Raw genomic sequence first — 15930 nt, 5'->3', positions numbered from 1 at the left:
ACACTTGATCCCCAGGTTTGTAGAGGTGAACAGGGGTTGTAATTGGTAACGGGGCTCTAGAAATGACCCAGTTCTGTAATTTCATAATGGTCTTTCCTAGCTGCTTTTTCTCTGCATCTGTGATAGCGTTCCCTATCTGTTCAAGAGACTCGGGGTCTAGATTGACTATCGGCGGGGGTCGGCCATACATGAGCTCAAATGGGGACAACTGATTGCGTTTACCTGGGGTACAACGGATGCAAAATAGAACAGAAGGGATCAGTTTGGGCCATGGCAGGCGGCTTTCCTCTGCCGCTTTTCCGAGGAGGGTTTTAATAGTTCTGTTGATGCGTTCAACTTGGCCAGAGCTCTGGGGGTGATAGGCCGCATGTAATTTCCAGGTGATTTGCAGAGCCCGAGAGACTGCTTGTGTGACTTGTGATATATAGGCGGGGCCATTATCGCTGCCAATCACTAGGGGCAGGCCATAGCGAGGGATGATGTCATGGAGTAAAGCCTTTACTATTTCCCTACTTTTCTCTGTGCGCACTGGGTAGGCCTCTGGCCACCCAGTGTGGGAATCAATGAAAACCAGGAGGTAACGGAACCCATGGGAGGGGGGCAAGTGGGTAAAATCTGTAGAGAGGACTTGCATGGGATGTGAACCGATAGGCGGTGGCCAGGGATGGGGGGTCAGAAGAGGGGTTGTGGCGGAGGCAAATGACATAGCAGTGCAGAACATGAGAAATGAGTTGAGAGAGATTCGGGATATAGAAATTCTGTCGGAGAAGAGTGTGGAGGGCTGGGTTACCGGCATGAGAAAAATCGTGTGCACGTTGAACAACAGGGAGGGCCAGGAGTTGAGGGACGTACAGGAAGGGGGGTGGATGTGTGGGAGGAAGGTATAGTAATCCATCCGGATGGGAAGGGTCAGTGTACTGGGGGGAAAGGGAATGAAGGAAAGGTTGGGGGGAGGAAAGGGATAACAGAAGAGGGGGTGTGGGCGGACCTTGGAGGGCCGCCAGGCGAGCCGAGCGGTCAGCCAAGGCATTACCGCGGCTGATGAAATCACAGAGGCGACGGTGGGCCCGGCAGTGCATGATAGAAACTTTGGAGGGTAGCAGGATAGCATCCAAAAGGTCCAGGATGAGTTGGTGGTGTTGGATAGGGGATCCAGAGGAGGTGAGGAAGGAGCGCTAGCGCCAGAGGGCAGCGTGGGCGTGAACAGCTAGAAAGGCAATTTAGATAGGAAAAAAACAAAAATGCAAAAAGGGAGAGAAAAATCTCCAAAAATGGCCAATGGTATAGTTGGTTTCCCTGGGGTACCCCACAAACCAAACAGATAGACAACACAAAGATTACAGGGCATAAACAAACATAGAAAACACAAAAGGCGTGGAACTTTTCTTCCAGCTGGCAAGGATTCAGAGCTGAACTTAGATCTGCAGAGAAATGCACAGTGATACAAAAACAAATATCCATCATAGCACGAATCATAATTGGGTGCACATAGTGGCAAAGTAAAGTGCGATATAACACATGGCATAATAATCACATAATCATAAAAGGCATCTAAATGGTTACTGGAATGTCCGAAAGAGAAAACGTAAGAATGTTATCACTCTGGCTTGGTGCCCTGCCAATTACATTCATAAGGCAGCTAGGGTGTGCTTCAATCTTGAAAAATAAGCAAAACTTACTAGGTAAAGTAAGATACAGTGTACAATGTTAAATATAGAGGTATTCTGAAGTATGGCAATGTCAATTCAAAGGGAAAAAAAAGAAACATGTTAAATGTTAAGTGCAAGGTCATTTCAAGGTTACTGAAAGCAGAACATTGTCCTCCTTCTCTGGGTAGAAAAAGACTCATTGTAACAGGTCCAGAACAGCTCTGTATGTATGACTGCGAAGACAAAGAAGAGACATTTTAACGTGACACCACCCCTGAGGTCACTTAGCCATGTTCCCTGCAGGCAGACCTGGAACCCTTGTCTGCCACCTGGGTCCCGCTACACTCTGAGGAGTGGGCACTGCTGCAGACTAGATGTAGCTACTTTAGTCTGCACTGTCCTTACATAATAACTACCCCCTTCCTCTGGAGTTTGAGCTACCAAGTTTATTTGAAAGGTATTTCTGTTTCCAATTGTATTTAGAATCTGATTGATAATAACACTTTATACAAACATGCATGGGAAGAAAGAATTCATAAAGAACACCAGGATAAAGACACAATACGGGAAAGCAAGGGAGACTGTTAGCACAAAAGAAGTAATCTCAATCCATCCGTTATCAATAAAACTCATTCATAAAGGAAAAAAAAAGTTGACCACATTACACCGCTATTGATTAAGTCCCATTGGCTACCTATTAGCCACCGAATTACTTTTAAGATATTATTCTTGGTTTTTAAAGTTCTAGCTTTCAATGAGCCTCAATTCATGTCTAGAATGATCATTCCTTATTATGCCCCTCGTTCTCTACGATCATCATCACAAGACTTATTAACTGTCCCTTCCTTAAAAATTGTGGGTACAAGAAGAAATGACATGTTTTCTGTTACAGCGCCACAAACGTGGAATGCACTGCCACTTTACATCAGAAAAGAAAAAGATCTTATCTCTTTTAAAAAACTCTTAAAAACTTTGTTATTTAACTTTGTACTTGTGTCTTAAAATTGTTTGTCCTCTAAAATGTTTTTTTTTTTTTTGTTTGTTTTTTTTTTGTTCAGCGCTTAGAATGTTTGTATAGGCGATTCATCAAATAATAATAAAACTTGAACTTGAATTATCAAGCTCATGTTTAGCAAATATTTCAATTTTCAGAAAAATATGGATACTTAACCTCTATCATTGTTAGTCTTGTACTTTAAATCCCCCAACACTGGGATACAAAGGCAGGGATGTGCCCAACACAAACCCCACATGTCTGACAAACGGTTGCTTTTTTTTTTCTTTTTTTATTACCAGCAGACACACTTTGACAACTGCGAGAACACGTAAACTATCTGGCTCAACTTTCTTTAAATTACTCACTGTCTGTAACAAATCCACTGCACGCAACATATATCTAAAATCACAGTCCTTATTCTCGTTCATCAGTGCGAACTCACATTCTTAATTCTGGCTAGATCCACACGCATTTTACCCTGTTAAGCAACTTACACTATCCTGTCTGCAACTTTCGGCAAAACAATCATGCTGGCTTGCTTTACCAACCTTTCCCAGGTTTCCAACCTAAATGCTATTTCCATCTCCCCGGGAAATTTCTCAACATCACCAATTTCTCGTTCTCTGTGTCTTGTCAGGTGTCCCCAGAGCTTTTGTTTTATTAATTTGACAAGTATGACAAAAAGTTGATTAAATTCCAAATACTAAGCCTTTGACAACAATAAAAATAAGGGTGAAGAAAACAATAAAAAATTACAAAAAAACTCTACAAACCCAGAATTAAATATATAAGAAACAGGGAGAAAAAAAAAAAACGAACTTCAAGGAGGAAAGGAAAGAGGACATAGATGGAAGAAAAGCAATAGGGCAAAGGGAAAATGTTTGGGTGTTTATTTTGTTGCTTTGAATTTATCTAAATGGTGCTAAACCATAAGATTAGGAGAGTTAATCCAGTCCAAGCATGACTGTGTCTAGCTAACTAATTGTTTTGTTTTATTAGTAATCAAACTCAGTTAACATTGATTCTCCATAATTACCCAAATAAAAATTGCATTGTATTATATCATCTTCTGCAAGCCTGCCATAACTGGCAGGGTTAAGATGTTACATCTCATGATGAAAAGCAGGACTATGTACGCTATGTATTTCCCCCTCTTGTAAGAAGAAAAAGAGGGTCAGTCAACAACAACAAAAAAATAAAAGAAAATAAAAGAAAGAAAACACTTTCCTTATTATCTCTAGACCCATTCTGTTTAAAATAATGTATACCACTGTTTTATCCTGAATATCATGGTCATCAAGACCGACAGGAACGTTCAAATCGGGTCGAGGGGTATACGAAGGTGGGGGCGCTGAGAGTTCCAACGGATCCAGTCCACTATCTATTGGCTCGGATAAAACAGGGCAGTTTTCCTGGACCTTCCGCCGGAAGGCCATTACATGCACTAAGGTAGCTTTGTCCAATTGGGGTTTAAGCCAGGAAGGTTTTAGTCGGACCGTATCCAACCAACTATCTATATAAGGGAACTGATCAGGATGTCCCTCAGTGGGACTGGTGACACGGATATATACCTGACGTATAATATTCAAGTCCAGAGTACCCTCGGGGGGGGGGGGGGGGGCATCCTACGCCGAAAGTGGGCCATTCATATACACAAAATTTAGTGAGGGTAGACTTTGTCATCTTAGGGTCGCCATAATCACCAGAAAAGGCGGTTGTAAAATGTTTAAGCATGATCTGAAGGGGGTCGGTGGTGCTCTGACCCATATTATACAATCTATATATGCACCCAACAAAAGTTCCAATTTCCAGAAACCAGAATCCTATATACCTCTCTGTGCTTCACAACGGATTAAGAAGTTACTAGACAGAAGAGGTAGAGACAGGATAGAGAAGGAATCAACTTCTCACTTACCAAGACAGGTCCGGTACCGGCACAACAAAACCAGGAGCCAGAAATCTCCACTGATTCGTTCCTTCTCGAGGTGCAATCCGTTGTCTTCGACGAGAAACCGTTCCTGATCAACCATCAGGCTAATGCCGGCTATTACGGGTCTCGTAGGAGGCAAGGTTTGAAATCCTCCGAGGGAGACGATCGTGCCAAACAGGCTCAAGTCTGTAGATCAAGTCCCTGTTCGGGCGCCAAATGAAGGTGCCTTTTAGGATAAGGCCCTCCGTCAGTAGTACAGAGACTTGAGCCAGAGACTGAGGAGATGTAAAAAAAAGGCTTTTATTATAAGCATATATGCTGGACCTCTGAACAGAACTAGCTGTATAAAACAGAGGACCCTGAGAGTTTCGGACACAAAGGTTATATAGGGTCCTGGCCAGTCCAAACCAGTATAACCAGCTCTGGCCAAAAGGTAAGAGCAGAGAGAAAAACAAAACCATAAATCCATCCTATAGTCTATACATCAAAGCTAGCTAACAGCAGCATCCTGTTGCTCCCTGGCCGTGACTGGTACAAGACAGATACAAAGAACAGGCCTGCATACAGTACTGTGATATCTCAGAGCAATAATATGGAGTCTCAGGTTGCTGTTTTTAGTTTTACTACCCACTGATCTAAGATGGAGTTTCTTCATATACACCGTGACCCAGCTATATCAGCTAGCTAGGGATCCTTCAGTTATATCACTCTTTTTAGCCGCTTGAAGTAGAGGGTTAATGCCTCCATAGCTTCCTGCCGCGTATGGATCATAATAAATTTGCTTCAATAAAGATTCTTTCATAGCTTTGCCTTTTTAACAGAGCCCTGTTAGGTGACAGCTGCTTTTGGTTTTTTTTTCAGATTGTTAAGACAACAGTAGGGGGCCGGGACAAGTTCAGACATGTTTAAACACACCTCCATCTCTCTCCCCCCTTGGCTTTATCAGGGGAGGGGTGCTGCAAGGGTCTTATCAGCTGTTACCATGACAATAGGGGAGCTAGCCCATTAACCATTAGCTCAGAATTCCTACTGAAAAGTGTGTTAAAAGCAAATGCAACCTTTTCTCGTTTGTTTCTGCCCCTGCTCTGTTTTAAAAGCAGGAAAGATTTTGTGAATGCCTTTTGTTTTGTGATCTGCTCTATCTGTGAGCTCTTAAACCCTGTCTTTTAACTAAAAACTGTTAAAATAAAGACGCTTTTTTTTCTGGCCACATCATTTCCGGGTGGGGGTTTTGACTAAGTCTGTTTCCCTATTTCCGCCTACGTGGTCAGAAAAGCGCATTTCCGCCGCGTCATTTACCCTATTTCCGCCTATGTCACCAGAAAAGCGCATTTCCGCCGCGTCATTAACCCTATTTCCGCCTATGTCATCAGAAAAGTGCATTTCCGGTAGGGGCAGGCACTCCCATTTCCGGTGATGTCATCAGAAAGCGTATTTCCGGGGTCAAGCCCCCATTTCCGGTGATGTCATCAAAAAGTGCATTTCCGGGGCGGGACATGAGGGGGGTGGGGTCATGGGTGGGGGTGGGGCTTGAGGGGTGGAGTCAGGGGGGCGGGGCTTGAGGGGTGGGGCCATGGGCAGGGCTACCACCATTCATTCCTATGGGAGGGGCAGGGCTTAGGTGAAGAGTGGGGTGGGGCCATGTGTGGGGGGTGGGGCCATGGGCAGGGATACCACCATTCATTCCTATGGGAGGGGTGGGGCATGGGCGGAGACTAAGGCGGGGCCATGGGTGGGGGCGGGGCCATGGGCAGAGACTAAGGCGGGACAATGGGCGGGGCTTAACCCGGAAGTGAACGCTGATTGGTCGATCCTTATCTCTGACAGCTGTCAATCATTTTGACATGAGGTGTACCCATTATACTACTAACATTGATTATGATGGTAGATAAAGGCCATATGGTCAATCTAGTCTGCCCATCTGCAGTAACCATTATCTCTTCTCTCTAAGAAATCCCAAGTGTCGCACTGCCTATCCCACTCTTTCTTCAATTTAGACAGTCTCTGACAATTCCTTCCACTTTGTGCCCCAATACCTTTACCTCCATGCAGATGTCATACATTCAATGGAAAAATATTTTGCTTCATAACGCCAACTTCTGTTTTTATAACTTTAAAAGTCATTTTCATAGCTCTTGTCTAGAGATCAGATCTTCTGTGGCAGCATCATGCTCTCTCTGTTGGGCCACCATGAATCTCTTGGTCCCCATGGTAACCATTGCTGCCATTGTTAGTAGCTGCTGCTACTTCCTTCTTGACAACTTTTTGAGATCAATTGATTTACATTTACTAATCATACCAGTAGACATACTGTAATCTTACTGGGGAGCAGTGGCATAGAGAGGGGTGGTGGCGCCCCCTTGCTCCTTCCCCATTCATTGCCATTTGAGTGCCTTCCCTTCCCCAGTACCTCTTTAACACTTCACCACTGTGAGCAGCATCTCCAACCTGCTGCCCGCACCAGCATCGGCTCTCCCTCTGAGATCACTTCCTGGCCCCGCAACCCGAAAGTGACTTTAGAGGGAGAGCTGAGGCCGGCACGAGCAGCAGGTTAGAGATGCTGCTTGTGATGGCAAAGAGTTAGAGGTATGGGGGGTGGAGATGAAAGGTGCCAGTGTCCTGACCAAGACAGCACCCAGGGCGATTCACCCGCTCTCCTCCCTTACTACTCTACTGCTGGGGAGTAGTCATGGAAAATCATACCAGTTATGTGAGGAAGTGCTGGTCTTTGCTTTTACTCTCCTGATTTCCCAGAGCATCTTAACTACACCACCTTCCCACAACATGATGCCATTTCCTCCCGATATTTTTAATTGGTATTTATTTTGATTTTTTTATATTGTAAAGGTTTTTATGATCCACTGAAAATATAGTGGATTTGCAAATTATAAACACTGTAAAAAATAAATAAAATAGCAAATGTGGTTTTGACTTAAGTAACTTGGTTTCAAAAATGAAAAGCTGCAGAATTCTCTTTGATTTTATAATCCTAATGTGTTTTATTTCAGAAAATCCTGATGATACCACCATCAAAACAACCTCTACTATCACCTTCAAAACAGCCCCCATCAAAAAAGCCACCATCAAAACAACCTCTACTATCACCATCAAAACAGCCCCCATCAAAAAAGCCACCATCAAAACAGTCTCTACTAACATAGACGAAATCGCCAGTGGGTCTGGAAACTGGAAAAAAGCTAACTGTACGGAGAAACGTGAAGGGATTAGCTGTACCTGTTTGATCCGATCCAGGCCTCCTCCAGAGTTATGGTGGCTAATTAATGAGGAAATTGTTATTGGGAATTTCAGTAATCGTACCCTGCAGGTGTTTTCTGGCATTTATGGATACAAAGCAAACAGCACATTAACTCTTCGAGAGATCACGGCCAACACCACCGATATCCATTGCATAAATGGAAATAAACTGAAGAAGCACCTAAAATGTAATGTGCTTTGCATCAATTATTTCATAGATAGTATTATACTCTATCAACAATAGCTACATATTTAATATAGAAAATCATATATAGGAAGGGGAGGAGTTTTTTTAATGAGTGGGCATAGATTTGAAAAACTCCCTGTCTGAAGGAATTGTGCACAGGGTGTGGGAATAGCAATACATTTAGTGGCGTACATAGCATATGTGACACCCGTGGGAATAGCAATACATTTAGTGGCGTACATAGCATATGTGACACCCAAGGCACATCATTATATGACACCCCCCCCCCATCTGTATGAAAAACATGATTTTTAGTAACAATTCACTTGTCACACGAGTGTAGCTAGGAAAAGGCAGCATCTTACACACTGCAGTGAGCAGTAGAACATCAATACAGTACACCCATTATAAAACTAAACAAGCCAGACTAGTACAGATTGATCCTGCACAGTCAATGCTAACAGAGAACACTGTCTTTTGAACACACATAACACCTTCACCTAGAATGGAATATGCAATCACAAACTAACACCTCCTCCTTTTGCAAAACTGTAGTGCGGTATTTACCCACGGTAGTAACAGCTCAGATGCTCATAGAATTCTGAGCGTCGTAGCTGTTTATCACTATGGGCAGTATTTAAAAAACGCTCTACGGTTTTGTAAAAGGGGGAATAAAATATAAATACACTAGAGTTTAAGCCTGTTACATTAAGGGGTGCTAGAGTAGATGTCTGTCTGGTTTTTTTCTTTCTCTCTCTCTCTCTCTCCTTGGATGCTGTCTGTCTGTCTATCATTCTTTATGCCCGTATCTCTCCCTGGCCCCCTGTCTGTTTGTCTTTCTGTCTATCATTCTTTCCTTCTCTTTCTCTTCTTGGCAGCTGTTCGTCTGTTTTGGGTTTTTATTCTTTCTCTCTCTCTCTCTCTCTCCTTGGACGCTGGCTGACTGTCTGTCTCTCTGGCCCCCTGTCTGTCTGTCATTCTTTCTTTCACTCTCTCTCCTTGGCTACTGCCTGTCTGTATTTGTTTCTGTCTGCCATTCTTTCTTTCTCTCTCTCTCCTTGGCTGCTATCTGGTTGGGGTTTTTTTCTTTTTCTCTCTCTCCTTGGACGCTGGCTGTCTGTATGTCTTTTTTTCTTTGCCTCTCTCTCCTTGGCTGCTGTCTGTGTTTTTTTCTGTCTCTCTCCCTGGTCCCATGTCTGCCTGCCTGCCTGCCTGCCTTTTTCTCCGTGGCCCCCTTCTGTATTTCCCCCCCCCAAAAAAAATCAAAGCTGTCTGCCCCCCAGCACACCCCTCCCCCCATAGCAGCCCCCTTTCCCTCTCCCTGACTGTCTCTCTGTGGCCCCCTTCTGTCTTCCCCCCCAGAGCAAAGCTGTCATCCCCCAAGCACACTCCTCCCCCCAAAGCAGCCCCCTTTCCCTCTCTCTGACTGTCCATGGTCCCCTTCTGTCTTCCGATAAATTGGTGGTAAATCTACATGTCTATGCGGATCCTAATCTAATTAATGTAAACCGCCTAGAACTCGCTGAGTATGGCGGTATATAAGAATAAAATTATTATTATTATTATTATTCCCCCCAAAGCAAAGCTGTCTACCCCCCCAGCAAACCCCTCCCCTCAAAGCAGCCCCCTTTCCCTCTCTCTGACTGTATCTCCGTGGCCCCCTTCTGTCTTCCCCTCCCCAGATTAAAGTTATTTGTCCCAAAGCACACCCCTCCCCCCCAAAGCAGCCCCCTTTCCCTCTCCCTGAGTGTCTCTCTGTGGCCCCTTTCTGTCTTCCCCCCTAGAGCAAAGCAGTCTGCCCCCCAGCACTGTCTGCCCCCCAGCACATCCCTCTGCCCAAAGCAACCCCCTTTCACCTGCAGTACCGGCACAACAGCCTCCAGCCGTTCCTAAACCGCCATTCAAATTCCTCCAGTGCCGACAGTCATCCAAGCCAGTGCAGGCACCTCAAGACACCGCGTGCCACCACCGTTGTAAGCTGCCCCGCACGCCTCAAGCTGCCGCATTCTTCAAGCTGTCCCACGCCCCTCATCAAGCCGCCAAATAAGGCCATGGAGGGACACAGCCCCCGATGTCAGCCGAGAACGTGCGCACACGCCACACACGCTCCCAATGTGCACACGCGCCGAACGCACCGCACTCTCCAACATTTCTCTGCTGGCCACAGAGCTACAGACGTATGGAGCCACGAAGATTGAAGTGCGCATGCGCGCTAAGGGTATTATTATATAGGATAAATAAAGGTTAAACTGAACCACCAAGAATCTGGACTCTGCATACAATGCAACACCACAGAAACAGAAATACATGTCCCCTAATATTGTGCAAAATATAAAGATAGCAGATGTAAATTTGGAAAAACAGAGAAATAGAAACATGATGCTGGATAAAGGCCAAATGGCCCATCTAGTCTGCCCATCCATAGTAGCCATTATCTCTTCCTCTCTCTAAGAGATCATCACTTTACAAATTAACAAATAACTACCCCCCACCCCTTTTTTTTATGAAGCTGCGTTAGGTTTTTTTTATTGCAGGCAGCAGCAGTAAAAGCTCTGGCCCTCAAAGAATTCCTATGAGTGTCGTAGCTAATATTGTCACAGCTGGTGATAAAAAAGCCTAATGCAGCTTCATTAAAGGGAGTTAAGAGTGTGTGTGTGGGGGGGGGGGAATAAAACAAAAATTGAAAGTAAGATAATACCATTTTATTAGACTAATACATTATTCCATTAGGTTTCAGAGGCCAAAACCTCTTTTCTCAGGTCAGTAAAGAATACTGCTGTTAGAGTATCCTGTCCTGACCTGAGAAAAGGGGTGTGATATCTGAATTAGTCAAAAATGTATTACAATTAGTCCAAAAAAAGGATCACCTTATTTCCATTTTCTATTTATAAATATTTATCATCACAGCTACAATACTACTTTATCCTAAAGCAAAAAAATAAATAGAAATTTTTTTCTACCGTCTCTGGTTTCTCCTTTCCTCATCTTCTTGTCATCCTCTTCCTTCTATCCATTGTCTGCCCTCTCTCTGCCTCTTCTATATGACATCTCTCCTTCTATGCCCTTTCCAGAAACTGTATTCTTCCCCCTTCCATCTCTCCCTTCACCCCCATTGGTCTGGCATCCATCTTCTTCCCTTTCCTCCCCTTCTCCAATGGTCTGGCATCTCTCTCCTCTCCTTCCCTTCCCTCCCCCACACACCCATGGCCTGGTATTTCACTCTCTCCTCTCCCTTCCTTTTTCTTCCCTCATCTTCCATCTCAATTCATTTTCTGCATCTGTCTAGATTAAGTTCTTACTACCCTGTCATCAATTTCCCTTTTTACTGTCTACCTGCAGCTTGCCACCTCTTTCCCTCACCCTCTCCAGTATTTCACTAACTCAGTCCTCTTCCCCCATCATGTGCCCTCTTTTTATTTATCCCTTCCTTCCATCATGTGCCATCTTTCTCTACCCCTTCCATCCAGCATCTTCTCCTCTCTCTGTCTACTTCCATCCAGCGTCTGCCCCCTCTCTCCACTTCCATCCAGCGTCTTCTCACTTCTCTCTCACATCCTTCTGACTTGCGGCCCCGGGCTCATGACCTCGGGCCGCGTACCGTGGCTCTTCAGCTCTTTAAAGATGCCTGTGAGGACCTCTCTCCAGCTGGCTGGGCATCGGGTAGTAGCGGAACTGCCAGTCCAAGTGGAAAACTGTGCTGCAAGTGGCACTGGCGGCTCCCCTGAACACCAATTCCATCAGCATCTGCCCCCTTTCCCTCCCTCCACCACCCTTCCATACCAGTATCCTGTCCCTTCTCTCACCCTCCATCCCATTTCCCTTTCCTCCACCACCCTTCCATACAAGTATCCTGCTCCTTTTTCTCTCCCATCTCAATACCATGCAGCAAGGTCCCAAGATGACTGCGGCTGCCGGCTCTGCTCCGGAACAAGTAAGTGACGTCAGAGGGAGTGGACCAGCAGCCGCAGGGAAGTGCAGCAAGGTCCCACGATGACTGCAGCTGCCGGTCCACCCTTTCCGACATCACTTACTTGTTCCAGAGTAGAGCCGGCAGCCACATTCATCGCAGGACCTTGCTGTACCTGCCCATGGCTGCCGACTCTGCTCTGGAACAAGTGATGAAGGGGGTGGACCAGCATCTGCACGGATGTGCAGCAAGGTCCTGCAATGACTGCAGGTGCCGGTCTACCCCCTCTGATGTCACTTTTTCCGGAGCAGAGCCGGCAGCTGCAGTTATCATGGGACCTTACTGCACCTCCCACGGCTGCTGACTCTGCTCCAGAACAAGTAAGTGACATTGGAGGGGTTGGACTGGCAGCCATGGGGAGGTGCAGGAATATCCCATGTCAAGAGTAGAGCGGGAAGTTCCGGACCCTGTGTGCCAGCTGTACACCCTCTTGGGATGTGCACCCGGGGCAGACCACCCCCTGCCCGGCCCTTGGTACGCTACTGCACATATTTTATCCACCTTAGCAGAGGCTTCAGTCAAAGCACTAAGGCCCAGATGCAGTAAAGCCAGCAATCATCGCTAAACCTATTTTAACAGCTATAGCGACGATCGCATTTGCCGACCCAATGTAGAAAATGACTTACCACCTGGTTTTCTGCACGATCACTCATTCCCCGATCCAACCATGCAAATAAGCTGATTATTATTAAGATGCAATCAGATCGCAGAAGGATAGCGAGGAACTCCAGAGCGACTTGTGTCAGTTAGAGAAATGGGCGGAGAAATGGCAGATGAAGTTAAATGTGGAAAAGTGCAAAGTAATGCATTTAGGCAGAAAGAACAAGGAACACAAGTATAGAATGTCAGGTGCAAATCTGGGTAAGAGCGAACAAGAAAAGGACCTGGGTGTACTGATAGATAGGATCTTGAAACCGTCGGCACAATGCGTGGCAGCAGCAAAGAAAGCAAATAGAATGTTAGGCATGATAAAGAAAGGAATCACGAGTAGATCGAAGAAAGTTATAATGCCGCTTTATAGGGCAATGGTCAGACCACACTTGGAATACCGTGTCCAACATTGGTCTCCCAACCTAAAGAAGGATATAAAACTGCTGGAGAGGGTGCAGAGACGAGCAACGAAGCTGATAAAAGGTTTGGAGAACTTGGAATACAAGGAACGACTTAAGAGACTGGGATTGTTCTCCCTTGAGAAAAGGAGACTGCGAGGGGATATGATCGAGACTTTCAAAATACTGAAAGGAATCAACAAAATAGAGCAGGAAAAAAAATTATTTACAATGTCCAATGTGACACGGACAAGAGGACATGGACTGAAGCTAAGGGGGGACAAGACCAGGACAAATATCAGGAAGTTCTGCTTCACACAACGAGTGGTGGACACCTGGAATGCGCTCCCAGAGGAGGTTATTGTGGAATCCACCATTCTAGAATTCAAAAACAAACTAGATGCACATCTCCTTACGAGAGACATAGAGGGATATGGGTGACTAAAATTATGCTAGGTGTACACCTGGCTGAGCCTCCGAGTGTGCGGATCGCCGAACTTGATGGACCGAAGGTCTGATCCGAAGATGGCAGTTCTTATGTTCTTATGTAAAATGCCTTGTAAACCAGTAGAGCGATTGATGCTCTAACCTGGCTTCCCGATGCACTAAAAAAGTGATCGCTTTATGCGATCCCAAAAAAAGCGACTGGTCAAGACCAGTTGCTTACCTAACTTTTTTTTTTTTGTTTTTAATGGGCACATATGCTGTGCATTTTATACATGCACAATATCTGCCCCATAAGGAAAAAAAAAAAAAAAAAAGCATCCCCCTATGCCAGCAAAAACAGCAGGTGGAATGGCTACTTCCTCTTGTCATGCCACCCCCCCCCCCCACTCCCCCGAAAGAAAATTGGCAGGAGGGATGCCCACTTCCTCCTACCATGCTGAACAACCCCTTACCACGGCCATGAAACGACAGGGAGGGGGAAGGATTCCCACCCCCGCACCAGATGCCCCCAAACATCTCCTACCCTCCCCGTCAAAATAAAGGCAGGAGGGATGCTCACTCCCTTCTGCCACCGGAGGTCCCCCGAACCCCCACCCCCATCATCTGAAACTCCCCTCCATACCTTTGGCACCAGGTGCCCCCACACACATCTCCTACCCTCCTCCTTTCCCCCTCAAAAAAAGGAAGGAGGGATGCCCATTCCTTCCTGCCACTAGAGATCCCCGAACCCCTACCTTTTTAGAGAAGTTGGAAGGGAAGCTCAGTCCATTTCACTCATAGGACCGTCAATTCAAAATAGCAGGCCTTTCCCTCCCTGGTGCATCATGTGATGCACAGGGAGGGGCTAAGGTCCTGATTGGCTCAGACACCTAAGGCCCCTTTTAGAGGGGGGGTTCGGAGAGTGGGGGTGGGGGGACCTCCAGTGGCAGGAGGGAGTGAGAATCACTCCTGCCTTTTTTTCTTGGGGGAAGGGGGAGGGGAGGAGATATTTGGCTTGCGCCAGGTGTGGGGGTGGGCCTTTGGTGGCAGGATGGAGTGGGTATCCCTACTGCCATTTCGCTGTTGCAGGAGGGGGTTGGTTGGAATGGCAGGAGGAAGTGAGCATTCCTCCTGCTGTTTTGCTGCCGTGGAGGGGTGGTAGTCGCCATGGCAGTAAGGACTGGGCATCCCTCCTGCCAATTTTCTTTTGCGGGTTGTGGTGGGGTTCAGCATGGCAGAAGGAAGTAGGCATGCCTCCTGCTGTTTTCACTGGCACAGGTGCATGCTTTTTTTCTTTTTTTTTTTTAATGGGCAGATATTGTGCATGTGTAATATGCACAGCATCTGTGCCCATATTTAAAAAAAAAATGGTTAGAAAGGTAAGCGCTTTTTTGGGGAGGATCGCTAAAAGTGATCACTTTTTTAGTGTATTGGGAAGCCTTGTTAGAGCATCAATTGCTCTACTAGTTTACACGGCATTTTAATATTAATCAGCTTTTTTGCATGGTCGGATCGGGGAATGAGGGATCGTGCTGAAAGCCAGGCAGTAAGCTATTTTCTGCATCGGGTCAGTAAATGCGATCGTCCCTAAAGCTATTAAAATAGGTTTAGCAACGATCACTGGCTTTATTGTATCTGGATCTGAATCGGTCCTCAGTGCATCTAGGCCTAAGCCATGTTCTCTGCTGTGAAAAGGAAATTGGACAGGTACACTGAGAGACAAGACAGTAGTGGTACTCAAGAACTGGGATATCTCTCCTCTTTTTTTCTTGCAGTCTTTGGACAATTGGACTTAGAGACTTTAATTTTGATCATCTGTGGGAGCATCATTTTCCTTTCCCTCTCTGCTCTGACTGCTTTCTGCTGTGGAAAAGGACTCGTGATAGCAAAGAGAGGTAAGAGACAAAGAGAGGATTGGGGTGGGGAGGAAGGAAGGAAAATATATCATGAAGGAACAGAAACTTTGGGGTGTCACGGTATCATACCTCCCTGTGCATCATTTCTAATCCTGCTCTGCCACCAACTTGACTGTTTGAATTTGGCACATTCCTTTACATTGTGCCTAATGATTTAGTTTCGCAAAAGATGTTTTTCTTTAGATGGTGCTTGGTAAATCAATTTTTTATTTTAATTTAATATATCTAAAATGTATTTAAAGATCAGTGTTCAGGTGAGTAATCATGTATTATTTAAAACAACTAATTCAGACATTTTCAAATTGTGCCTATGGAGATGCTTTATGACACCAAATGCCACTATAGGCGTGGCTTTTGCTGGAAGTGGCATTAGATGTCATAAAGTATCTCCATAGGCATGATTCATATGAAAGGTAAGTGCTGGAAATGTAGGCCTTGAAATTTCTGGCCTACATTTCCAGCGCCTACCTTTCCCAAAGCCACATTTCTATAAACAGCTCCATCATGTGATTGATATGAGATCAATGGCCGTTTTTAAGCCAGTCGCCAATAAC

The 15930-nt window shown here is 45.4% G+C and overlaps 1 protein-coding gene across 1 annotated transcript in view; it reads left to right on the top strand.

Annotated features, from left to right (window-relative positions):
• Positions 1 to 15930, top strand: part of LOC117369416 (sialic acid-binding Ig-like lectin 5) — a 295784-nt gene that overhangs the window by 153568 nt on the left and 126286 nt on the right. The window contains exons 4-5 of the mRNA XM_033963951.1: positions 7585 to 8019; positions 15236 to 15355. Of these exons, the coding sequence (XP_033819842.1) occupies positions 7585 to 8019; positions 15236 to 15355 (555 nt within the window). The remainder of the gene's footprint in view (positions 1 to 7584; positions 8020 to 15235; positions 15356 to 15930) is intronic.

This window comes from Geotrypetes seraphini, chromosome 11, assembly GCF_902459505.1.
Source record: "Geotrypetes seraphini chromosome 11, aGeoSer1.1, whole genome shotgun sequence".
NCBI lineage: Eukaryota > Metazoa > Chordata > Amphibia > Gymnophiona > Dermophiidae > Geotrypetes > Geotrypetes seraphini.
This window is presented reverse-complemented; position numbering and strand designations above follow the sequence as displayed.